Source organism: Ovis canadensis, chromosome 4 (assembly GCF_042477335.2).
Source record: "Ovis canadensis isolate MfBH-ARS-UI-01 breed Bighorn chromosome 4, ARS-UI_OviCan_v2, whole genome shotgun sequence".
Lineage (NCBI taxonomy): Eukaryota > Metazoa > Chordata > Mammalia > Artiodactyla > Bovidae > Ovis > Ovis canadensis.
Window position 1 is genome coordinate 59,395,445 of NC_091248.1, and position 25,855 is coordinate 59,421,299.

The 25,855-nt window shown below is 39.1% G+C and overlaps 2 protein-coding genes across 3 annotated transcripts in view; one reads left to right on the forward strand and one right to left on the reverse strand.

The window, feature by feature from the left end:
* The window catches only part of DNAJC2 (DnaJ heat shock protein family (Hsp40) member C2), a 31,456-nt gene extending 22,966 nt beyond the window's left edge, over positions 1-8,490 (reverse strand). Inside the window, exons 1-3 of one of the 2 annotated variants that reach the window (XM_069587827.1) lie at positions 7,279-8,490; positions 5,038-5,139; positions 2,543-2,618 (exon numbers count right to left, since the gene is read on the reverse strand). In XM_069587827.1, the coding sequence (XP_069443928.1) occupies positions 2,543-2,618; positions 5,038-5,070 (109 nt within the window). In that variant the 5' untranslated portion in view covers positions 5,071-5,139; positions 7,279-8,490. Of the gene's footprint in view, positions 1-2,542; positions 2,619-5,037; positions 5,229-7,278 lie in introns of both variants that reach the window. The other variant, XM_069587826.1, reaches the window with a different exon arrangement.
* Positions 8,491-9,779: 1,289 nt separating this feature from the next.
* On the forward strand, positions 9,780-25,376 carry PSMC2 (proteasome 26S subunit, ATPase 2). Its single transcript, XM_069587836.1, has 12 exons — positions 9,780-11,187; positions 12,870-12,907; positions 13,432-13,513; positions 14,605-14,704; positions 19,481-19,612; positions 20,047-20,119; positions 20,498-20,593; positions 21,257-21,421; positions 22,295-22,382; positions 24,631-24,833; positions 24,930-25,026; positions 25,113-25,376. Exons 1-12 carry the CDS (start codon positions 11,118-11,120, stop codon positions 25,268-25,270), a joined length of 1,302 nt encoding a protein of 433 aa, XP_069443937.1. The 5' UTR covers positions 9,780-11,117; the 3' UTR covers positions 25,271-25,376.
* Positions 25,377-25,855: the final 479 nt, after the last annotated feature.

Consider the following 25,855-nt stretch of genomic DNA (forward strand, 5'->3'; position numbering starts at 1 on the left):
ATTTTAAGAGGCATTCTATGAATCAGTTTTCAGCTTAAAATATGAGAATTACTTTTCAAATATTTATTTATTTATATTTATTTGATTGCAACGGGCCTTAGTTGTGGCCTATCGGATCTTCAGTTGCACATATCAGATCCAGCTCCCTGACCAGGGATTGAACCTGGGTCTCCTTCACTGGAGCACAGAGTTCTAGCCACTGGACCACCCAGGAAGTCCTCCATAAGAAGTATTTTAAGCTAAAATTATTAAATTTAGAAAATTCAAATCAAAGACTTTATTTCCAAGCAGAGACTATCAAACCTACATGCATCATTTGCCAGTGTTGCAATTTTTCTTCAAGAAAGAAATGGAAATACTTTTAGTATGCAAGTACTTTCTCTTAGTCCATCATTCAACTTTCCTAGCAATTTATTCTTTTCAGATAATGCAGAAAAGGAAAAAAAGACCACTTACTTTATCCACTCATGAATGAATCCCTAATTTTCATCATAGCCATACAAAAAATTTAAAAAATTAAAACTTTCAACAAACTATTATGTACAAAATATGCTATAAGGATATACTATACAATGCAGGGAATATAATCAATATTTTACAGTAACTATAAGTGGAATATAACTTTTAAAAATTGTGAATCACTATACTGGACACCTGTAATTTATATAATATTATACATTAACTATACTTTAATTTAAAAAATTAAAATGTAAAAAAAGCCTACAACCTCCTTTATGTGTTGGTAACAGGATTCAAGAACTAGAAGGGCCTCAAATGTAATCAGACTCATATTATTAGGTTTGTCTATGCTAATAATTACAAACTTGCAAACAATTAACTTTGCATTTTTACTTTTGGACTAGATTCCAGGGAGCAGTAAGTAGCAGTCATCTATTTTATAGTGACAGAGGAAAGAGAATGTCAGTCTTCTGAATAAATACTGAGAATATTCAATAAGGAGGCAGAGAGTTATAAATCCACATAATGTTAATAATCTGTACACTGGGGGTACAAAACTTTTGGCAACAGTATTCAAAAATTAATTTCTATTATCCCAATAAAATGAATGGACTTAACAGAAGCAAATGGGTGTTTCTTTTATAATTATTACATATGTTTCTATCTTTAGAGAAACAATTCCCTCATCTTAAAACATAAAACTACTTTCATAGTTCTAAATCACTTTCAGTTCTTTCACAAATTTATATGTGTCAACACATTTATAGTATTTGCATGCTACTCTCTCAGAGTAAGACTTTGCAGATACTTTCCCAGAGCAAATAAAATTTCCTAGCATTTATGTATATTGCAATGACGATTCATATGCATTAACATAAGCTTATTCTAAAATCATGGCAGGCTTTAAAGAAATCCAATAATAGGTCTTAAATAATCTCATAAATTCAACTAACAAAATGAAGAAGATACTTCCTGTGACTTTCCTAAATACAAGCAATAACGGGAAAATTTTGAGTTTACTTCACAATTGTGTGTGCTTTGTGCTCAGTCACATCTGACTCTTTGTGCACCCCCTGGACTGTAGTCCACAAGGTGTCTCTGTCCGTGGAATCTTCCAGGCAATAAAATGAGTGGGTTGCCATTCCCTGCTTCAGGGGATCTTCCCGACCCAGGGACTAAACTGGTGTTTCCTGCATTCACAGGTGGATTCTTTACCACTGCATCCCCTGGGAAGCCCCATTTACCGTACTTAGGCTCAACCGGTATTTTTCAACATGAGGTAGGTCTCATTCAGTTATCTTTCTCCAAGTAGAATACTTTCTCTTCTTGACTGACCCTGATTCCCTGCTCCTTTTTCATATGGCCACAATTTTATCTCCTCTGATCTCAATATCCATTCTCTACAGTAGAAGGCAGAACACTGTTCTAAGATAAAAGAGAAAACTGATCACCTTCACCTCTTTCATGAAGCTTTACTAATTAGGTGACCAAATGGTGTGTAAGAAATTACGTCCACAAGACATCAGAGGACAGAACAGTTTAGAGCGCTAAGTGGACAGTGACGCTTAAGCCAATGAAGACTGGTTTGCCAACGATTTCTGCCCCCGCACCTGCACCCCCACCAATTTTTAACCTTGTCAATAAAAAGAACAATGAAGCGTCAGATACCTCTTTCTTGGACAGAAGCGATAAGATGGTATCAACAGAGATGTGACCGAAGATCACAAAAGAGCACAGACAAACTGAAGCTATCAAGGCATCTTCACTAAGCACAACCGGCCAAACTTCCAAAGGGAGGCGAAATACTATTTTTTTAAAAAGTGTGCCATTAGAAGAATGCTGTTTATTCTGTCACAAATACACTCACCCAGTTTCTTGACCCTAATGAGAATATCCATTCAGGAGACTTATTGTTTATTTTTGATTTTGAAGGTAAGGAGACTGTGGTTATACATTGGTATACTATATAACTTACATTAAATCCAGAGTTATGCCTAGAAACTGTAATCATGCTATACTTTTTCAAGAGGATAACATTTGCTATGGCAGATATTTGATTATTCCAAAATAACCAAGTACTTACGAGCTGCTTTAATCTGTCTCTGTGTAGCTTTGTATCTTACGTGGCCAAGTCCAAGTACTGCATAATGATCTTGGTTCTGATAAAGACACAGAAGGGAGTCAAATTTGAAATGAAGCCATATATCCTATCCCTTGTGTTGCTATCCTAATACAATGTTTCCTAAAATGAGACTCTCAGAAGTCTAGTGAAATATTCCACATGAGTCCTGAGGTCATAGAAGTTTAGAAAACGTGGACCACTGTATATATAGCCTTCTTGATAATTTGTATACACAGAAAGCAAACAAAGGCTCTGAGAAGCCCTGCAGTTTAAAAAAAAAAAAAACAAACCCAAAACAAAAACAAGCAGACAGAAACTTAGAAAGTCTAGTATTTTTTGAAATTACTTGACCAAATAACTTTTTCTATTAATACAAATTAATATCCTATGGCTATCCTTAAATCAAGGTATAGCCAGAAAGATTTCAGAACTGAGGGGAGCATTACAGAAGCCCCAATAGGTTGGGCCAGTGGCAATGACAGGATAGGAACCATGTGAAGCAAAGAAGCTTGGATGAACATTTTGACAAACTGGGGTTTCTTTGGATAGCAAGCACCTGCTTTCATTTTCCTTGCAAATCTAGAGGCTGAGGCAGCACTTGAGCGAAGGCTCCTAACAGAACTCAAAGGGTGTATGTAGTATCAGAGATTGAGTGGGAAGAAAGGGGAGTTGAAGGTATAAAACATGGGAGAAAAAAAATCGAATGGGATCAACTGGTGTTCCTTTAAATTCAGGACTGCGAACTCCCAATGGATGGGTTCCTTTATTATGCCTGGCACTCACACTTCATTCCACTCTCTCCAGCTATTATTACATACCTTGGTCCTCTAGTCTTTCCTTAAGCTTCATAGACCCTGCTCCACCCTCTCATCAATGGCCTTGTTTCCTGCTTAAGGAAAACTATGTAAATTACCACACTCAAATTCCTGCATCTTTTTGCCATTGTCCTGCATCCATGTATCTTTTCCCTTTCCCTCACCACTAAGAAAGCCTGTCCTACTAAGACAAATTACTCCATTCCTCTTCTTGGTTCTAAACACCATCTTCTCTACGTCTGTCAAATGCTAGCATCTTTCAGCCGTCTTCTAAATTTCAGCTGAATTATTTTCATCAGTATTAGAAGATGCTCTGTTATCGCTCCTCATTGAGACCATGCTTTCATTTCTTAGCTTCCCATCAAAATTACTTCTTGAAAAAGCTGTCCTCCTTTAGCTTTACATCCTCTAGAATTTACTTTTCAAATCACTCCAGTCTAGTTCTACTCTGTCCATTCTCAGCCCTGGGGTTATGAAGCTGCTCTCTTCAGAATCAATTTCCAACTGCCAAATATAAGATCACCCAACTGCCTTTATTTGACTTCAACTTTCACTGGCAGCACAGGTGACTCTTTTCTTGAAACATTATCTTGCTTTAGTTTCTGTGAATCCAGTTTTTCTCCCATCTTTCAGTAGCTTTTCCAGTTATTCTGACTGGCTTCTCAATGCCCTACAAAGCTCAGTCCTGGGGTTTCTGTCTCTCTCTATACCTTGATCCAAGCTGATCTGATCCGATGCTAGGGTTGGAAGATAGTAATTGCCCTGTAAACGCTCATAACTCCCTAGTTCACTCTACCACATATGTCTGAGTTCCAGATGCAGAGCAACACAACACCATGCCCCCCACAAACTTCCTTTTCCTGCAATGCTGTGCTGGTGACCAACACCACAGTCTAACAAGTGACTCAAGCTGGGGTGATCAGGGGGTCTTCCAAATATGTCCCCTTCTCTTGGGCAGCACGACCAAGGTCTCTAAGACTCGTCAAGTCTACCTCCCCCCAAAGCAAATCTTTCTCCTCTGTCTCAAAACTTGGCTACAAATTTAGTTCAAGCATCAAGCATTCACTTGTACACTAGCCCTATAACAGCAAACTGTTCCCTTCCCCTCTCATCCTGCTCTCCCTTTTCAAGCAAATTTCTGTACTACCAGAAATTACTTTTCTGAAATTAGCTCAGAAACTTCTGATGATGTCTTACTTGTCCTGAAAACAAATTTAAATTCCTTCCTTGGTATGGCATACAAAGGACACTCCAGAGTTCATTCAGATTCTGCTTTCAGCCTGACTTCTCACCACCACCCTTCCATGTGCTGCTCTACCCTTCACCAAGTCCTGAAGAGGCAGCACGCATTCTTTTACTCCTTCATGTCTTTGCATATCTATTCCTTCTGCCCAGAACACCTTTTCTCTCTCTTGCTTCAAAGATTGTCACTTAACCTTTTAAGACCACTCAGACATTACCTTTTCCGTGAAACCTTTCTGGATTTCTCCAGTAGAGATAGCATCCTATGGCTAGTGCTGTCCCACTCAGGATTTGACCATAAACAGGTGCTAAATTATGATTATTTTGTTGAATCATTTAAAAACATGGTTTAATAATGGAAAACTGCATCTGACTGAATAAGATTCAGATATTGAATACCTTCCAGTCTTTGGGATCAAGTGTTTTCAGCATGGGAAACTCTTCTAACTGCAATTCTTCATCTTCCGATTCCTCTGATAACTCTTTCTTATCCTCCAGTTCCTGAAAAGAGGCAGAAGCATTTCTGTTTCTCCTCTTAACAAAAGCTTCAAACCATCTTCCCACAGGTTCAACTTGACAGAGTGTTGAGGCTGTGAGTGAAAGTGTTAAGACAGGCTTCAGTGTATTGCACAGAATAAATCTGTTCCAAGGCAATAAATATCAAACCACTGACAGCATAAGTATATAATTTTAAAACCATCAACTGAGAAACTAACGGCAGTAATCCAGTTAACATGAGGATAAGCAATAATCATTTCCTAGTATTTACAGAGTTAATCAACATCTTCCAATTATCCGATAAAACAAGACAATCAGCAATATCAATAAATCGATACTTTTCTGAGAAAATGAGAGGAAGATGAGGGACAGGGAGAGATGTTTCTAACTGCCTTCTTTTTAGACTAGTAATTGTAATAAAGCAACAAATAATTATAAACTCATAAAGAGCCTCATCAAAAAAATCTTCTAAAAACAACTCAAAATAGTTCAATTATTAAAACCTGAATTTAGATAGCTTTCAAACATTTTAAGAATTCACTAGCAATGATTTTTTCTGAAGGACAATTTTCAAGCAGCTAACAGGAATTTACTAATGAAACTGTGCTTTAGTGGAACAGCTCTGAAATCAAAAGCTCTGAATTTCAGCGTGGGTTTGATTATTAGTAGCTATCTGAAATGAGTCAGAGATGCCTTCAACTGTAAAATGGGAATACTTATCTGCTTCCTTGTAAACCTGGATGACAAACTATGAAAGCACTTTGAAAATCAAAGGAAAAAAGAAAGAAAAGTGAAGTCACTCAGTCATGTCCGACTCTTTGCCACCCCATGTACTGTGGCCTACCAGACTCCTCTGTCCATGGAATTTTCCAGGCAAGAGTACTGGAGTGGGTTGCCATTTCCTTCTGCAGGGGATTTTTCAGACCCAGGGACTGAACTCAGGTCTCCTGCATTGCAGACAGACCCTTTACCATCTGAGTCACCAGGGAAGCCCGAAACGTAAAAGTAAGTCTTTATCATTATTCCTGAGAAGTGCGGTAAGTCACTATACCTTTGTACATTAACAAAGAAAGGTAATTTGGGTCAGGAAAAAAGTGAGCATCTTGATTTTAATTTTATATTTCAAACAAAAGCAAAAAGCTGTATTATCTAATAATAACTCAGATTTAAGTCTTTCTTTGTACTGAATGGCCACAATTTTGTAAAACTAGTTCCACTTTTCATGTTTTACTTGGGTAGGAAAATTGAGGTTTCTTCTACCATTCACAGAAGATTCCAAACCACTATGTTCAAGAAGTACAACCTGTGTGTGTAGTGGTGTGGCTTTCAAGCCTTTCTATTTGCGAGATTACAGAGAAACCTCTGTAAGCAGGAACGCAACATGTGCCGCGAAGTATGTCTGAAATCACATACAACAAGCGTCTGTATAAGTAGTTCTGATAATCAATGAAATCATTGAAACTAGAGACTCTTTAAATTTACAATACCATGACTATCCTGGGCTATAAATCTAAGAAGCTGCAGCAGCAGGGGAACTTTCTTTCCCTTAAAAAAACTCCCAAAACTGAAGACAGTTGATTTACATAAGACGTTTCACTTAATGACTGCCTTTAAAAGTCTGTCTACATGGGTCTTACCACCACCACACAGTGGTCTTTTCTTATCGAATATAAGGAGCACTGTTTGGGTTGGGATACCTAAAAAACAAAGCCGGAGCAGACGTACAGAGGGAGAGAGGTGTTTAAGTGAGCGCCGGCAGCAAAGCTTTGTAGGGGCTCAGGCACGCGGGGAGCTCGCTGCGGGCAGTTTCTTGCCTTAGGCAAGGAGATGCTTTTAAGAACCTTTTTAGGGTACTAAAGGGTTCGGTTCCGAACTGCTCCGCCTGATCCATGAGTCAGCAGCAGCGACACGAGGAAGAAATTGCGGGGGCAGAAGGAAGACGCCCCCCTCCCTCCTTCCTTCCAGTCCGGGGAAGGACTTCTGTGTAACAGGGAGCAAAAAGACACTCGTGACGTCGCAGCCCCGCACTCGATAAGCTAGTTGCCACGGGCAAGGATAGAGAGGTTACGGGGTCACCAAGGTGGAGGACCGAAGAGAGCGGCGGCTGAGGCTAGACGGAGCCGGGGCTGAGTGGGCACGTACCAGAGGTCAGAGCGTGGGTGATGGCGGTACCCTGGCCGTCTGCAGCGCTTGGCAGGAGCAGCATGATGACGCCGGAGCCAGCCCCGCGGGCGCAGCGGCTCGCGTCCCAGGAGGAGGGCGCTTAGAGTCCCTCCAGCTCTACCTCTCTGTCCGAGCCTCGCGCCTTGGCTCGACGAGGTCCAGGAACCGGCGCATGGAGACTGCTAATAACTACTTCCGGGATGAATCCTTCGTGGTGCGTAGGCCAATCCCACCCCCATTCCCCTCAGCCAACGTGTGCGGCTGCCTTGGTCCTCTACTGACTAACATCCGGGTGGGGACCAAGATTCACGAATGAAAGGTTCCTAGAATTATCTGTTTCCTGGTTTAAAAAAAAAGATTAATTTCCGCTTCCAGTGCAATACATAGAACATGATTTTCTAAAGCAGCTCTTAGTATATTCTTTTCCTTTTTAAGTTACTACTACTTTATTAGTCTGAATGTAACCGTTCATTTTTGTAGTAGCTCTACTTGTATAAAAAGTGAAAAGATGTGTACAAATTAGTATTGAGAATAACTGTTACAGCCTATACGTTTACACAGAATTCTGTACATACAACTCTAATGCAATTATGTTTACCTAAATAATAATAGAAAGTGAAAGTTGTTTAGTCATGTCTGACTCTTTGCAACCGCATCAACTATACAGTCCATGGAATTCTCCAGGCCAGAATACTGGAGTGGGTAGACTTTTCCTTCTCCAGAAATAATAGAAGCTAACGTTTGTTGTGCTGTTACTAGTTTACTCGTGGTATCTCATTTAACACTCCTATCATTTGCAGAAGAAACCCCTCTCAGTGTTAGATCCTAATCCAAGGCCGACAATCATTTTACACTGCTCTAGGAGCATTAAGTTTTCTTTCAGGATATTCCCAATTACAGGACTCTGGGACTAAATTGTTCATAAAGACATTTATACTTCAGCTGTATGATTCCTTCTAGGACTGAAGGAAAAAGCAAGAATTAGCAAAAGGAAAATGGGTGAAAATTCACAGACCCTCCTACCCCACAACTCCCACTCCCATTAGCCCTGCCAGACTATCTGGATTAGGTTGTGCAAAAGAAAAGACTTGATGTACCCACTCTTCCTGCAAAGAGAACCAGAAATAAGCAAATTATAATCTAGGAATTAATTTTCATTGTTAAAATACATTGACTTTTACCTGTGTATGTCACATGACAAAACTGGTATTTCAAAACTAAGCTAATCAATTTCCCACTAAAACTCTTATTGACCCCTTTCTTTATTAATTTTCAGTTCAGTTCAGTTCAGTTGCTCAGTTGTGTCTGACACTTTGCAACCCCATGGACTGCACAGGCCTTCCTGTCCATCACCAACTCTTGGAGCTTACTCAAACTCATGTCCCTTGAGTTGGTGATGCCATCCAACCATCTCATCCTCTATCGTCTCCTTCTCCTCCCTTCTTCAATCTTTCCCAGCATCAGGGTCTTTTCAAATGAGTCAGTTCTTCGCATCAGGTGGCCAAAGTATTGGAGTTTCAGCTTCAGCATCAGTCCTTCCAATGAATATTCAGGATTGATTTCTTTTAGGATGGACTGATTGGATTTCCTTACACTCCAAGGGACTCTTAAGAATCATCTCCAACATAACAGTTCAAAAGCATCAATTCTTCAGCGCTCAGCTTTCTTTATATTCCAACTCTCACATCCATACATGAGCACTGGAAAAACCATAGCCTTGACTAGACAGACCTTTGTTGGCAAAGTAATGTCTCTGCTTTTGAATATGCTGTCCCAGGTTGGTCATAATTTTTCTTCCAAGGAGCAAGTGTCTTTTAATTTCATGGCTGCAGCCACCATCTGCAGTGATTTTGGAGCCCCCTAAAATAAAGTCTGACACTGTTTCCCCATCTATTTCCCATGAAGTGATGGGACCAGATGCCGTATCTTAGTTTTTTGAATGTTGAGCTTTAAGCCAACTTTTTCACTCTACTCTTTCACTTTCATCAAGAGGCTCTTTATTAATGTAACCACTGTTAAAACAGTCTCCAAGGTTCAAGATAACATGACTCCATTTTCTTAATATTGATAATTTTTTCTCACACTTCTTCCATCCATTCTCATCATAACCTTTAAATTGTAGTGAAATCACATAAAATTCTCATCTTAACCATTTTAAAGTGTGCAGTTCAGTAGTGTTAGGTACATTCACTCTGTTGTGCACCCAATCTCCAGTACTCTTTTCATCTTGCAAAACTGAAACTCATGGTGTTAAATAGCAACTCCCCATTTCCACCACCCCTATGTCTCCATCAACCATCATTTAACTTTCCATCTCTGAATTTGACCCCTATAGGTAACTCCTATAAGTGGAATCATACACTATTTCCTCACAAGTGGTTATGTGTCAGATTTTTTCTTTTTAAGGCTGAATAATATTCCATTGTATGTACATCTTATTTATGCATTCATTTGTTGACTGGGTTGCTTCCACCTTTCAGGTATCATGAATAACGTTGCTACGAATATGGAGTACAACTCTCTCTCTCTGAGACCCTGCTTGTGTGTGTTCTTGTGTGTATACACCCAGAACTGGAATTGCTGGGTCATTTGACCATTCCATTTTTACCTTTCTGAGGTACTGCCATACCGTTTTCAATTGTAGTTACACCATTTTAATATTTCCATTTTCTCCACATCCTCACCAACACTCCCCCCCACCCTTTTTCAAGATAATAACCATTCTAACAGGTATGAAGGGATGTTTCACAGTTTTGATTTGCATTTCCTCAGGGCCTAATGATGCTGAACATCTTTTCCTGTGCTTGTTGACTATTTGTAGAGTTTTTTTGGAGAGATATCCATTCAAGTACATTGTCTATTCAAAGAATCAGGTTTTGTCCTGAGTTTTAGATTTTTCTATTCTCTTTGGAAGACACCACATAGCTTACAGGATCTTAGTTCTCCCACCAGGGATTGAACCTGGGCTCCCACAGTGAAAAAGCTCTGCATCCCAACTTCTGGACCTCCAGTTCTAACCTTTGGACCAAGTTTTAGTCCTTTATATATTCTGTATATTAACCCCTTATTAGATACATGACTTACAAGTATCTTCTCCCATTTTGTAGGTTGCCTTTTCACTGCTGTGTACAGAAGGGTCAGGCTTTTTTTTTTTCCTCCAAATTCTACAATTGTCTCCCAATTGCTCTCTTCTGTTCCTCATCTCCTGAATTCGTTTCTTTCAAAACCTGTTTTCCCTGACTTCCCTGTATCTGAAGACAGTACCACTCCTTAGCAGCGAGCTCAAAAATGGAAGCAATTTACCTCCCCATCCGTTGTTAACATCAAATTAATGAACAACTCCTATTTACCTTCACTCTATAAAACAAGCCACTACCCACTGCGAATCTAATAAGCCAGGTACTTTACAAACGTCGTTGTTTAATACCTCCACAATACTCTGAGGTCAAGAGGAAAATTAAAGCACAGAGATTAAAGAAGTTAGCCCAAAGTATAGCGTAAATGACTAAAGCAGGATTTAAACTCAGCAACCTGAGTCTGTGTTGGCCTTGAAATCTATTACTGAGGGACCTCGCCACAGTGAGAGGCTGAAGGAGAGCGACGTTCGCCCTCAAACTGGGATATATTCCCCCTTTCCCGCTTTGCCGGGTGCAACGCCAGCGTGTGACCTCCGGGGCGCTCTTCTGCCTGGCGCCGCAGTGAAAAGGCCGCGGAGCCGGCTTTACTTCCGGCGAGGAAGGGAAAGGTGGGGGCACCACCGGAAGCGAGGAAGGTGCTGTGTAATCACCGAGGAGCTGAGGTTATTTGGATCCCTTAAAATGCCTGATTACCTCGGTGCTGATCAGAGGAAAACTAAAGAAGATGAGAAGGACGACAAGCCCATCCGAGGTCAGTTGACACAGGCAGGGGCTCCAGGCCGCGTCAGGACCAGTCTTGGCACGGCGTGGGGGGAGGGGAGTGGATTCCAGGTTGTCGTTCTGTCGGTGCGGCAGCCGGGTTAACCGGCTTTCAGTCCCACGGCCTGTGTTCATGTTTCGCTGATCGAAATTCTTATTCACATGCAGCTCTCAGGTCTTGAAGAAATCTCGCACTCCACTTGGTCTTGCAGGCGTTGAAAAGTTCCCCGCCTGGTGGTGGTTGCTTACCTGGACACTCTTTTCCGTTCTTCCGCTCCCTCAAGTGACAACTTGCTGCTATCACTGCATAGCCAGGATCGTGAGACATACTGTAAAAAAAAAAAAAATTTCTTTGACTAGGTAATGCACTCACATGATTCAAAACCCCAAAGAGAAAAAGATAAATTGAAAAGCGTCATCCTTGACCGCAGCCATCTCTCCACAGAGGAAGCTGATTTTGCCATTTTGCCTCATCTTTCTGTACATTTTCTATGTACATACAAGCAAGTTTGCTTGTATATTCCTTTTCTATTTTAAAAAAGAAAAAGCACAAATGTAAATTTCTGTACATCTTTTTTTTTTTTAAATCTTAGTATGTTTTAGGAATTAGTTTATATCATTATATAGAGTCAGTGTGAATTGTATAGAATCCGAATTATTGGACTTTCAGTCACGTATGAATTAATCATCATTGATGGACATTTCGTTTTCTTCTAATCTGTTGGCCATTATAGAGCAATGAATAACCTTGTTCATGAGACTCTTACCGCATGCATGGACACAAGCTATAGGGTAAATTTTAGAAATGCAGTTGAATTTTTTTCTTTTTTGACATTTTTATAGACAGTGCTGGATTACTCTCCTTAGAGACCATACCACTTGACCCTTTATCTGCGACACTTTCGTTCATGATTCCTTTGCTTTTGTACTCTCATGTTTATGCTGTTTTGTTTCTTATAGGTTATTTTTAAATGTTCTTACAGTGGGTTTTTTCTTGTGTTTTTTTTTCTCTTAACTCTTTCCTTTCTGAACAAGTTCAGCCTCTCGTAGCACCCTTTCTTCTTTAGTCACCCACCCCTCAAAGAAGCAGTTCCTCTCCACTTTCATGTCACTCTTTTTCCTTGAAAGAGGTGCTCAGTCACCCGGTGGAAAACTTAGTCGTTGATTTAACATTTCATCTATGTATTTCTCTGGATAAGTTATAATTCTAGAAACATATTAACAGGTTTGTCCCTTGGATACAGTTATAACTAACGTGTGTGGAATTTTTTGTGTTTCTAAATCCATGTCTTTATCTTAAAGAAACACTGAGACTAACATTCTTTTAGGTGAGAAAACTGATGCTCAGAGAAATTAGTGGTTTTTCCAAGGTAACTTAGCAAATGCATGACCCTGCTGGGACTAGTGCTCAAGTCATTTTGATTCTTAAAGTCTTTGAGCTCTCGGTTCTTGTTATGTCATATCACTCTGAAGCTATTTTATATAATGTTAAGAATCTGCCTTCGCCCAGTTAGATAAAAGTTCCTTCAGTCCAGGAACTAATTGATGGTTATATTTATATCACTACAACTTTGCACAGTTCTTCTCAGTTGGCATAGTTTGATTTGAACAGAAAAGAATTATGAGCTCAAGTTTCTTTTGTTTGAATTTCATGTATTATCTCTCTTCTTTTAGCGCTGGATGAAGGGGATATTGCCTTGCTGAAAACTTACGTAAGTCCTTTCAGTATCTACATAATACAGATGTTTTGTGTTGAAGTAAGGACTCTTGTTGGTATTATCTTTCCAGAATAGTTAGAAGAGACTTTCAGCAGTTTAATCTTCACTGAAAAAAATTATATATCTACAGTTTCTATCTAGACTAAATCAGAAGCTTATATATTATTTTTATACTATTTGTAATTAAAGTGTGATACAATATGGAAAGATATTGAAATAACTTACACAGAAATTTACTATATTGAAAATGTGTGAAAATGAATTAGCTGAAATGGTAAGTTTTAATGCATAGAAGTGGGCCTCAATTTTAGATAATTTCAGGCATCATGTTGATTCGTTATCTTGCATGATGGTGTGTTGCCTGCTTGGGGAGTATAGGTTGGTTCAGGAATTGTTTTGAAAATGAGAAACTCTACTTTCATTTTACAAGCTTTAGGACAATAATAGCTATTACAAGTGTAACTGAAAAGTTTTTGTTAATATAGTTTAATAAATTGTTGATATCCTTTATCTCCTAGGGTCAGAGCACTTACTCTAGGCAGATCAAACAGGTTGAAGATGACATTCAACAACTTCTCAAGAAAATTAATGAGCTCACCGGTATAAATATATTTTATTCCTGTTTCCTTTCTTTATGTGTAATGGTTTAATTATATCAAAGGAGCAGAAATACAAATGTTACTCTTTAATCATACATTTTAAAAAAGTCATCCTTTACCAAAAACTATTTTATTTGCTACAAATAAATGTGCTATTCCTCTTATAGTTTGTTTTCACTTTAAAAGCCAAAATAGAAGAGAATTCTTCCATAGAATCAGGGCCAAAGTTCCATACTAACCACAAAAATCCATTAGTGAATATAATGGATATACACTAATAACTAATACACTCTAAGTTTTTATTATTGTTTCCTTTTTTCTTTCATTTTTTGAAGTTTTTTATGTCTACTGTTAGTCATCCCTATTCTACTCTTAATTGCTAACAAGGAGTATTATAAAATCCAGTCTTCCAGATTTAAATTATGTATTATTTCTGCCCAAGTGTGTAAAGCAGTATATATAACTTTATTTTCACAGAGAATAAACTAAAAAATGAAATATAAAAAAAAATTCTCCTTATCTGTTAAGAGATTGGATCTCATTTAATAATCTCTTTCACTATTTCTACAAGCAAGTTTAATGCTTGGCGATTAAGAAACATTATCCTTTAAGCAAGTGATGTTTCTGTTGGTCAAGGCCAAGTTCAATAGACTCTAATTAACAAGTCAGAATTTCTTGAATAAAAATATAATCTTACATGGTATTTATTGCTTGAAGTAAGTAGACTGTGGCCTAGTAGTTGGAAACTTTTTCTTGAGAGCTTGAGTGGCGAACTTTTATAGTATTTGACCTGCACAAAAAAATGTCAAACACGACATTACATTTTTGGCCTATGTGTACTCTGGGGCAGTAGTTTCACTTGGGGTGATCCCCCTAGGACATTCGGCAATATCTGGACTCTCTTGATTCTCCTATCTTGAGGGGGAACTGGTGCTAGTGATGTAGTGGCTAGAGGCCAGGGATGCTCCCAGCCATTCTGGAATGCACAGGACCACGCCAGCAACCAGTTACTCAGTCCGAAATGTTAGTATTGCTGAGGTTGAGAAAGCTTGCAGTACATTTCAGTGAGTTTTGTGATATTTCTTTATGTAGGTATTAAAGAGTCTGACACTGGCCTGGCCCCACCAGCACTCTGGGATTTGGCTGCGGATAAGCAAACACTCCAGAGCGAACAGCCTTTGCAGGTTGCGAGGTATGTATAGTGGTCTCTGGAAATTTATTTTTTATCTGTACTTTTGAGTATAAGGCAATAGTTCATAAAGAATTTTTATTCCGTATTCCAAGTAAATAAAGCTTTCTCCAAAAGTATCTGGGGTTAAAATTTTATGCTTTTAGTAATAATTCAAGAAATAGGCAAAGATATAATCATATAAAAGATTTAAATGATATAGGAAAATACAGAGCAAAATGCAAAAACTTCCCTTTCTCTCCTCACTGTTCATAAGTGATGATGTTCAGGCATCAGTGCTCCTTTGAACACTCATGTTAAATATTTTTCTGTGGGTGTGCATACATACCTGTAGCATAGCTTACTAGAAGTGGAATGGGGACAGAGGTATTTACCGTTTAGAAATGTGTGGAGAAAAAAATGGTTCGGCCAGTTTAAACTCTTAACCAAAAGGTTTTGAGGGAAATGTATATTTGCCTGATCAGTGTTAAGATACGTGATTATTGATTTCTGCACTTTTGCCATTTAGGCAAAAAACCCAGCTCTCTTTAATTTGTATTGTGCTGATGACTAGTATACCTACTTCTTATTACTTCTTTAACGTTTTTTTATCTGTGCTGCTGGGCTCCCATGTTCTTCAGTGTGTAGCTTTTCTTGAAACTATTTGTGAATGATTTCTTTCCATTTTCTTGGTCCTCTGTTCTGGACTTCTGTTACTGACTGGATATGCTAATCTTTCTTTCCTGCTTTTCTGTGTCTTTTTGCTCTACTTTTTCATGATCTTTTCTGAACTTTGAGTCCATGTATTGATTTTGTTCCCCCTCTCACTTCAGTTTTTAATTTCTGGAGCTTTTCTTTCTTTCAGTATATATGTTTTGTTGCTTTTTGAATGTCCTGTTCTCATATCATGGTCATAATATGTTGTCTGTAAGGAAGCTAAGGCTAAATTGGAAGGTTTCTGTTTCCTCTAAGATGGTTTTTCCCTCTTTTCTTGGTTGGTGTTTTTTTTTTTTTAATTGGAGGTGAATTACTTTACAATACTGTGGTGGTTTTTGCCATACATTCACATGAATCAGCCACAGGTGTGCATGCATCCCCCATCCTGAACCGCGCTCCCCCACCTCCCTCTGCATCCCATCCCTCTGAGTTGTCCCAGTGCATCGGCTTTGCCCCGTTTCATGCATCAAACTTGGACTGGTCATCTGTTTCACATATGGTAATATACATGTTTCAATGCTATTCTCTCAAGTCATCTCACCCCCGCCTTCTCCTACAGAGTCCAAAAGTCTGTTTTTTACATGTGTCTCTTGCTGTCTTGCATGTAGGGTTGTCATTACCATCTTTCTAAATTCCATACATATGTGTATTGATATACACATATGATACAGAATTAATATACAGTATTGGTGTATTTCTTTCTGACTTACTTCACTCTGTATAATAGGCTCCAGTTTCATCCACCTCATTAGAACTGACTCAAACGTGTTCCTTTTTATAGCTGAGTAATATTCCATTGTGTATATGTACCACAGCTTTCTTATCCATTCGTCTGCTGATGGACATCTAGGTTGCTTCCATGTCCTGGCTATTGTAAACAGTGCTTCAGTGAACACTAGGGTATACGTGTCTCTTTCAGTTCTGGTTTTCTCGGTGTGTGTGCCCAGCAGTGGGATTGCTGGGTCGTGTGGCAGTTCTATTTACAGTTTTGTAAGGAATCTCCACACTGTTCTCCATAGTGGCTGTGCTGGTTGGCGTGGTGTGTGTCTTTTATGCTAGATGTCTGACAATCTTTGGCTTCTGTTTTAGTGGGAGGCAAAAAAGCTGATAGATGCTCTAGATTCGGCAGTGAAGCATGTCTGCCCTAAACATCACTGTAGCTTGTATGGTTGACTGTTTAGCTGGCGAGCCTGCAATGTCAGTATCTTTAGATCTTTTCACTTGGACGGTCATTTTCCCTAGAGCAGTTGTCCTCTGTCTCCTGTTGTTTCCAGTCTCCAGTATTTTGGAAGAACAATGGAGGTAGGGGTCTAGGGAATGTCAGCAGCAGGTGCACTTAGGTTTAATCACGCTTCCCCTCTCCTCCACACCGGCCTCATTTTCAGTCAAGTTAGTACCACCACTACCACCCTCCTGCCCCTTGCCCCAGCATTTCTTGATAGCTTCTGTTTTACTCTCTGCCGAATATTTTCATCACCTCCAAGTGAAACCCAAAACACATTAACTGTACCTATTCCCCTTTCTCTTTGGACATGGCAGCTGCTAATCTACTCTATCCGTATGGATTTGCCTATCCTGGACATTTCATGTAAACGAAATCATGTAGTGTATCACCCTTTGTTTCTGACTTTAGTGTCACATAATGTTTTAAGCTTCATTCATGTTGTAGCTTGAATCAGAATATCATTCTTCATAGCCAAATAATATTCCAGTCCAATTTCTCTCTCCATTGGTATTGTCTATTTGGTGAGACCTTGTTCTCACACTTCCCACTAATTCTTTAGACATGGTTTCTTTTGGTTTTCAAAAAAAAACATTTATGACACGGATTAAAGATTCTGTTTAGTAAGACCAGTGTCTTCCCTTGAACTGCCTTTCCCCTGTGTATGGGCCGTATCTTACTTCTCTTTGTGTCTCATAACTGATGGAAACTGGATGTCAGTTTTGGAACCCAGATTTCTCCTTTCCCCAGGGTTTGTTCCTGTTGTTTTGAAGTTTTTTGGTCAGCCTCTTGTTATCTCCAGCTAGTAAATGCTGCTTCAGCCAGTTGATGTTAAATAACTGCCACTGATTGTTTCCAATAAATGCCCTGTGGGGAGGGCATCTGTAGACAGAGAACTCTGAGTCAGGTCAGATAGAAACAGATCCTGAGAATGGGGCTTTTTAGCCAGTTGTCGGACAGGTCAGGAGTTCTCTGAGGCTGGGCTTTTGGAGGAGCTCCATTTCTTCATCCCTGCCTTCCCTCAGGGAGGCTGCTTGTTTCTACCTTTACCATGGCTGGGAGGCTGTTGGCTTTCAAGTCTTCCGCAGAGGTGGGGAGAGGGCTATGGGATTAAAGTGAGTTTAAATACAAAACACTCACTGTTCTTACTGGGATTTAGCCTTTTTTTTTTCCAAACCTGTAGTTAATTTCCAGAATTCTGAGAATGTTGATTTGGACTGTTTTTGCCAGTGTTCTCTTTGCTTTTAAGGATGAGCAGGTTTTCAAAACTCCTTACTTCAATGTTCTGCAAGTTGAGGTCCCTGTATATATACTTTCTCAGCTGAGGATTAAAAAAATCTGTATCTGTTGGCAGGGTCTGTCAGATAAAGTAGTAATGGATACTTTATATAAAATTATACTTCCCTGGTAGACTTTGGCTAATAACAGAAAATGGAGTCCTGTCCACAATTTATGCTACAAGGACAAAGCATTCTTTACCTTACTCTTCAGTTCAGTTCAGTTCAGTCACTCAGTCATGTCCGACTCTTTGCGACCCCATGAATCGCAGCATGCCAGGCTTCCCTGTCCATCACCATCTCCCAGAGTTCACTCAAACATGTCCATCAAGTTGGTGATGCCATCCAGCCATCTCATCCTCTGTCGTCCCCTCTTCCTGGTGCCCCCAGTCCCTCCCAGCATCAGAGTCTTTTCCAATGAGTCAACTCTTCGCATGAGGTGGCCAAAGTACTGGAGTTTCAGCTTTAGCATCAGTCCTTCCAAAGAAATCCCAGGGCTGATCTCCTTTAGAATGGACTGGCTGGATCTCCTTGAAGTCCAAGGGACTCTCAAGAGTCTTCTCCAGCACCACAGTTCAAAAGCATCAATTCTTTGGCGCTCAGCTTTCTTCACAGTCCAACTCTCACATCCATACATGACCACTGGAAGAACCATAGCCTTGACTAGATGGACCTTTGTTGGCAAAGTAATGTCTCTGCTTTTCAATATACTATCTAGGTTGGTCATAGCTTTTCTTCTAAGGAGTAAGCGTCTTTTAATTTCATACCTTACTCTTAGCTCTGCCTAAATGCACATTCCAGAGCCTATTTTGTATTTCTCTGTATTTGTTGTAATAGCTTATATGCTTTTCATCATATGAGTTCTGTTTGTTTTTGTGTTTCTTCTGTAAGCAGATAGTATAGCAAATAGGGAATAGATTACTTTCTCCTGTGATGTCTGCTGCTGCTGCTGCTGCTGCTAAGTCACTTCAGTCTTGTCTGACTCTGTGTGACCCCACAGACGGCAGCCCACTAGGCTCCTCCATCCCTGGGATTCTCCAGGCAAGAACACTGGAGTGGGTTGCCATTTCCTTCTCCACCTGTGATGTATGTGGGATAGCAAATTCACCTTCACCATAACCCATAGGAAGAAATATATTTAAGTTAAAAATAGCAGCAACAGTAAGAATGGGTTTGAAATATAAACTCAGGGGAAAATGAAAACACACTTATTACATGATACAAGACGAGATGACTATCTTTTAATAAGAAAAATAAAAAGGAGGATACCTGAAGATACAGAGGAGTATCACTAATAAAGGGATATAGTTATAAAAATCAAGAAAGGGAACTTCCTAATGATGAACTATTTGGGTTTAATTTTCCAGGGGAATATATCTTCTGAAATTTTAGTGGCTTGACTAAAGCTGAGCAGACCCTTGGGACTGAGCATATTCTGTAGCGAAGGATCCTTCACAGTGGCCCAGTTTCTGCAGTTTACACCTGCTCGGTAGTGTACTGCTTGCCCAGGAGAGAATCCAGTTACTTGAGTTCATTATTAGTGGTTCAGGTTCCTTACTCTAATCGAGCCTTTTGCCGTGTTAGATGCACAAAGATAATCAATGCTGACTCAGAGGACCCGAAGTACATCATCAATGTGAAGCAGTTTGCCAAGTTTGTGGTGGACCTCAGTGATCAGGTAGCACCTACCGACATTGAAGAAGGGATGAGAGTTGGGTAAGATTTCTATCTACAGTGAATACTTGTCTTTCATTAAAAATGCCCGTGACATTCATGTCCTTGACTTTGTTTTGAGTGAATGAACTGGGTGTTATGGAATACTGGGGTGCTCTAGTAGAGGGCTGTGCTTGAACACCCTTTCTTCTGCATCTGCTTCCTGACCTCCCACCCCTACTTAGCCTTTCGTGGCCTCAAATATCAGGGTTAAAGTAAGTACAGAATTTTAGAGTTGAGCTTGCTGGTCTATTTAAGGTAACATGGTGTAGGTGGAGGAAGCATCTGCCCTAGGATGGTTATAAGGACTAAGTGAGTTAATGTAATTAATGTATATAGAACACATGATAATTCAGTCTATTTTTTTGCATGTGTTATTGAGTTATGAGTTACGAGTTACTGAGTTAAAGAGTTCTGTCTTTTTCTAACCTCTTTAGTGTGGACAGAAATAAGTACCAGATTCACATCCCATTGCCTCCTAAGATCGACCCAACAGTCACCATGATGCAGGTGAGAAACTGCAGGAGGGAGAAGGGGTGGTGTGAATCTGACTACAGTTGCATTCGTATCAACAAGTGCTGAAAGTTTTAACTGATAAAAATATCAATGTGTACACATACACTGAAGAGTTGCCAACATTTTAAAAATAATTTTTTCAGGTGAGAAAGTCTTTATCAGTTTTTTACTAGTTTGTCTCTCACTTAGTGTTATAACAGGTGGTATAGCTTGTGAGTCTAGGACATTGGCAGTGTATTCAATGTTTATTAAAATTCTTACTTGGTGTAAGTCTTGATTTTTCTTTAGGGTATTGGGTCTACTCTACTGGATAGAACAGTTAGTATTCAAAAGTGTGTGGCTCTATGTTGTACATTTTCATCCTTCTCATAGGTGGAGGAAAAACCTGATGTTACATACAGTGATGTGGGTGGCTGTAAGGAACAGATTGAGAAACTTCGAGAAGTAGTTGAGACCCCACTGCTTCATGTAAGTAGCTGAGACTGTTGCTTTTTAAATTTCTTTGTACAAAGATATGACAGCCTTTTGCCTACTGTGCACTAAAGTTCTGCTTATATATTCATTTTAGATATTTTTATTTTCCTAAATAAAGAATTTTGATGGGGTAGAGGGTAAAGGTGTGGAGAACTGGTAAGTTCCAGAAGAGAAGGCAAAAGGATTGAGCAGCCAACCCAATTCAAAAAAGAAAAATCTATTTAGAGTGACAAAGGAGGTTGAGATATAACCTTTATAAATATGTTACATATGTTATAGGTAGGTTATTATAAAAGAAGTAGTGTGTTTTAATGATATCAAGAAGAAATGGGCTTAAATTGAATCAAGTTAAGCTTAGAGGATAATGCAAAAAACCAAGATATTAAATATGAGATAATACTTTTGTTAAACTTTTTTTTTTTAATTAGGGGAAAAAAATGTTTTTGTTAACCCTGGATAGTAGGATATCTTTAAAAGCCATTCAGCCTTGGGTATTAATGAGTCTGGATCTTATGTCATAGAATAAGTAAAATTCTTATTTAGATCAAATACATAAATTGTGGACTTAATAATTTTGGTTTAAAAATACTGATGTAGAGATAGTCCTGTTTTTATTATAGAGAGGTGGTAAGTGTGAAAATTATGTCTCCATCACAGCCAGAGAGGTTTGTTAACCTTGGCATTGAGCCTCCCAAGGGTGTGCTGCTCTTTGGTCCACCGGGTACCGGCAAGACACTCTGTGCTCGGGCAGTTGCTAATAGGACTGATGCTTGCTTCATTCGAGTTATTGGATCTGAACTTGTACAGAAGTATGTTGGTGAGGTAAAGTAAATTGATTATAATCAAGGAATATGTAGCTCTATGAAAGATTTATAAAGCATAGATGAAATTAAAATGGTGATTCTGCATTGAAAGCTTGAGACCTGAAATGTTTTGATTGATGGATTGTAATTAGTAGTTAGAAGTCTAGAAGCCACTAGTCTTTCCTTGTAGTTATTTGGAAATAAACAACTGCTTAACATTTTTAATCAGTATGCTCCCTACTGAAGGGTACCATTTTCTACAGATTTGGTTTATAAGATAAATACCCCAGTAATGCCCAGAGAATGTATTAGAAAGTGTTCACTTCAGGGGCCATGTTTTATGTTCTTTTGAAAAAGAGACTGGAGATTGTCTATATATGTATGTGGGGGACGGTGTATGTACACATGCAAACAGACATGTTTTTTTATTAGGGAGTAAGTTTAGGGCTGAATATATTACATTGAAATGTTAATGATTAGTATACTTACAATGAGAATTAGAAAAGGATCTTCATATGTGGAGATATACTTTTATTCTTTGATCAAAACCTACACATCAAATTCAGTGGTCAGAAATGCCAAGTGATCAGATTCTTTCATTTCTTCAAGTTTTTATTGATTGAAATGGTACCTTTATTCAATTGTATTAATTTGATCTCAAGTCTTAAAGTTATTGACTATTTAATGAGTACAGAATCATGAAATTACTTAATAGTGCTTTAAACCTAGTGAGATTAATTTGATGGAATAGGTAACACACTTTAATCTTTGTGAGAAAATTGTAGGTAATGACAGTTGAGGATGCTTATAGGAAATACTGAAAAGGTTGAAGCATAACTTCCTAAGAAGATTTTAAACCAGGTCTGCATTAACAAATTATTTTTTTCATTAGGGGGCTCGAATGGTTCGAGAGCTCTTTGAAATGGCCAGAACAAAGAAAGCCTGCCTTATCTTTTTTGATGAAATTGATGCTATTGGAGGTATGAATGGTATCTTAGAGAACTTTATGACTGAGTTTCATGAGGATTCTATACTAGTATGTGTGGAGGTCCCTGATATGTTAATCTTGTATGAAGTTTTAATTCCAACTCTTATGAGCTTTGGCACATGAGAGCTACAGATCTAATAGTAGGACTACACCATAAAGGGGAAAGCATTAAATAGCATCGGTATTTCTCAAAGTCTTTACCTTTGAACTTTCCCAATTTCATTCACAGAACTCATATTTTCACACTTTGGCAACTCCTTAATTGAGATACAGCTTCACTTAATTGGATCAGAAAGCAGTTGAGGCATAATTTAATTGGTAGTAGTTCATAAAATGTACATAAAATCATATTACTGGCTTTATAGATTTGATGAAATACAATATTAGCTGTGCGATCTAAACAAGTTGTCTTAACTAACTCTGAGCTCCAGTTTGCTTCTCTTATAAAAAGAATAATTTATTTCATGGGTTTTTGAGAAGCTTGAAATAAGTAAGAAATGTGGTAGACTCTGAAAATTCCATACTGTTTTATTGTTCCTTGGATGTTGTTACAATCTATACAAGTAATAGTCCCTGTTAGCTGCAGAAGCGTTATATCACTAGACAGTTGTGATTTAATGAATTCAGTGACAAAAAAAATATAGTGGACACTGTAACAGTGGTTGGGGACTGTGGTTGTTAGCCTTGCTTTTAGACTCGATGGGTGTTGTGGGCTTTGGACATTATTCTCTAAATGTTCAAGGGCTATAATTTGACCAGTCTATAGATGTGGTGTGGTGACCCAGATGTCATTTTTGTAATACCTTTGGAATAAGCGTTATGATGTGAGGATGCTCTGAATCCGTGGTTTCCAAAGTGGATTTTAATAAAACTGTATTAAGGTGAAAGTGAAGTCGCTCAGTTGTGTCCGACTCTTTGTGACTCCATGGACTATAGCCTACCAGGCTCCTCCGTCCATGGGATTTTCCAGGCAATGGTACTGGAGTGGGTTGCCGTTTCCTTCTCCAGGGGATCTTCCCAACCCAGGGATCAAACCCGGGTCTCCTGCATTGCAGACAGACGCTTTACCCTCTGAGCCATCAGGGAAGTCCATATTAGGGTACAGTTTTGTATAAAACTGTATTAGGGTACTAGAAGAAAATACTTGGATTTTGGTTCATGTTTAATCTCATTTAACAATTTTTCATTTTGGTGTTTGATACTGTACATAATACATTAATGCAACACTGTATTTGTACAATTTAAAAATGAATATATATATATTTGGAGGTCGTTTTTTGTGCTATACTGATTGAAATGAAGGCGAGTATTGACACTGCTATTCTAATGTATCCGAATTGGTGTGATAGTAAGCTGTTACAGTTCTACTGTATTATGGATTTAGCCATATTTTTGACAGTTTTAAAAAAGCATGGCATTTTCTTACATATAATCAAATACCATTATAGTGCTAAAGTTTGCATGTATTTTTGTTACCTAGTCCAGGTGTACGTTGTGTCAAATAAAAGAGGTGTTCTTGAGTGACTTAAAAAACAAAATTGCTTAAAGAAGATTTAAAAAAAATACTTAAAGGAACCTATGTTAAATAAACCTATGATAGTTTAGTTTAGTTTAGTCGCTCAGTCAAGTCCGACTCTTTGTGACCCCATGAATCGCAGCACGCCAGGCCTGCCTGTCCATCACCATCTCCTGGAGTTCACTCAGATTCACGTCCATCGAGTCAGTGGTGCCATCCAGCCATCTCATCCTCTGTCGTCCCCTTTTCCTCCTGCCCCCAATCCCTCCCAGCATCAAAGTCTTTTCCAATGAGTCAGCTTTTCGCATGAGGTGTCCAAAGTACTGGAGCTACAGCTTTAGCATCATTCCTTCCAAAGAACACCCAGGGCTGATCTCCTTCAGAATGGACTGGTTGGATGTCCTTGCAGTCCAAGGGACCCTCAAGAGTCTTCTCCAACACCACAGTTCAAACGCATCAATTCTTCGGCGCTCAGCCTTCTTCATAGTCCAACTCTCACATCCGTACATGACTACTGGGAAAACTATAGCCTTGACTAGACGGACCTTAGTCGGCAAAGTAATGTCTCTGCTTTTGAATTCTAATTGGTTTTGTGTAATGTAGGCTGTTCTTACAGAATTTACTTACAACTGAAAGGTTCCTTTGGGCTGGAGGGCATGATATTCCCCAGAGAGTGCTTCTCTGAGTGAATGTGAAGATCATGTCTTTCCTCCTGTCTTCTCAGGGGCTCGTTTTGACGATGGTGCTGGGGGTGACAATGAAGTGCAGAGGACCATGTTGGAACTGATCAATCAGCTGGATGGGTTTGATCCTCGAGGCAACATTAAAGTGCTGATGGCTACAAACAGACCTGACACTCTGGACCCAGCACTCATGAGGCCGGGGAGACTGGACAGAAAGATTGAGTTTAGCTTACCTGATCTAGAGGTGGGAACATCATTTCACCATAGAAAAGGGATTCTTTAAATTTTTTCCTTCCTGTGCTATTTTCCATTTTAACATTGTCAATTTCCCTGTTTTCAGGGTCGGACTCACATTTTTAAGATTCATGCCCGTTCAATGAGTGTTGAAAGAGATATCAGATTTGAATTGTTAGCACGACTGTGTCCAAATAGCACTGGTAGGTGGAAAGGTCTTGCTTCTGTTTTTCGGTCTGTCTGTCTGGGCTGCTTTCTTTAAGCCTGTTATTTTCTTTTGGTTTCAAAGGTGCTGAGATCAGAAGCGTCTGCACAGAAGCTGGTATGTTTGCCATCCGAGCACGGCGAAAAATTGCTACTGAGAAGGATTTCTTGGAAGCTGTAAATAAGGTCATTAAGTCCTACGCCAAGTTCAGTGCTACTCCCCGCTATATGACATACAACTGAGCCCTGGCAGTGTTTGCGAAAACATTTCTTTTCATTGGAATCCTAACTGTATACAGGTTTCTTAATAACCATTTCACATACAAAATAAATGGTTTTCAAAGTTGTATGCTTTTTTCCCAGATGCCTTTTTTTTCCCTCTGCCGTACAGTAAAGGGTGATATCTAATGCCATTCGACAGAAAAGCTGTTTTTTGACTCACTAACCATTTAAAGGTTCCAAATTGTAAAGTGCTCACTTAGACCACATATGTTCTAGACATATGCTGGCAGGGCGCTGTACCTACATTATCTCACTGTGTCTGCCACTGTATCTGCCCAGTGAGGTGGATTTAAAAGATGCAGAATTTTCCTAACTTGTTTCCTTGTCGCAGAGCTGAGATTCGAGTCCAAGTTTAACTGCTCCAGCGCTGATGCTTCTATCCATAATACTCTTCTTCCCTCATCACAGTGGCCCATCAAGGCACACGATCACATGTGTTTCAATAGTTTTTTTTTTTTCCTACAATGTTGAATAAAGCTTTGGCTAAACTTTGTTTAAAGTGTAAGAAGCATCTGATGTAATGTGTTTTGCTTTGCCATTTAAGTT

Excerpts from the sequence above, each read along its gene's own strand:
- PSMC2 (XM_069587836.1), top strand. The coding sequence starts at position 11,118 with ATGCCTGATTACCTCGGTGCTGATCAGAGGAAAACTAAAGAAGATGAG. Across the intron at positions 14,705-19,480 it reads CAGCCTTTGCAGGTTGCGAG|ATGCACAAAGATAATCAATG; the intron begins GTATGTATAGTG and ends TTGCCGTGTTAG. Across the intron at positions 25,027-25,112 it reads ACTGTGTCCAAATAGCACTG|GTGCTGAGATCAGAAGCGTC; the intron begins GTAGGTGGAAAG and ends TTGGTTTCAAAG.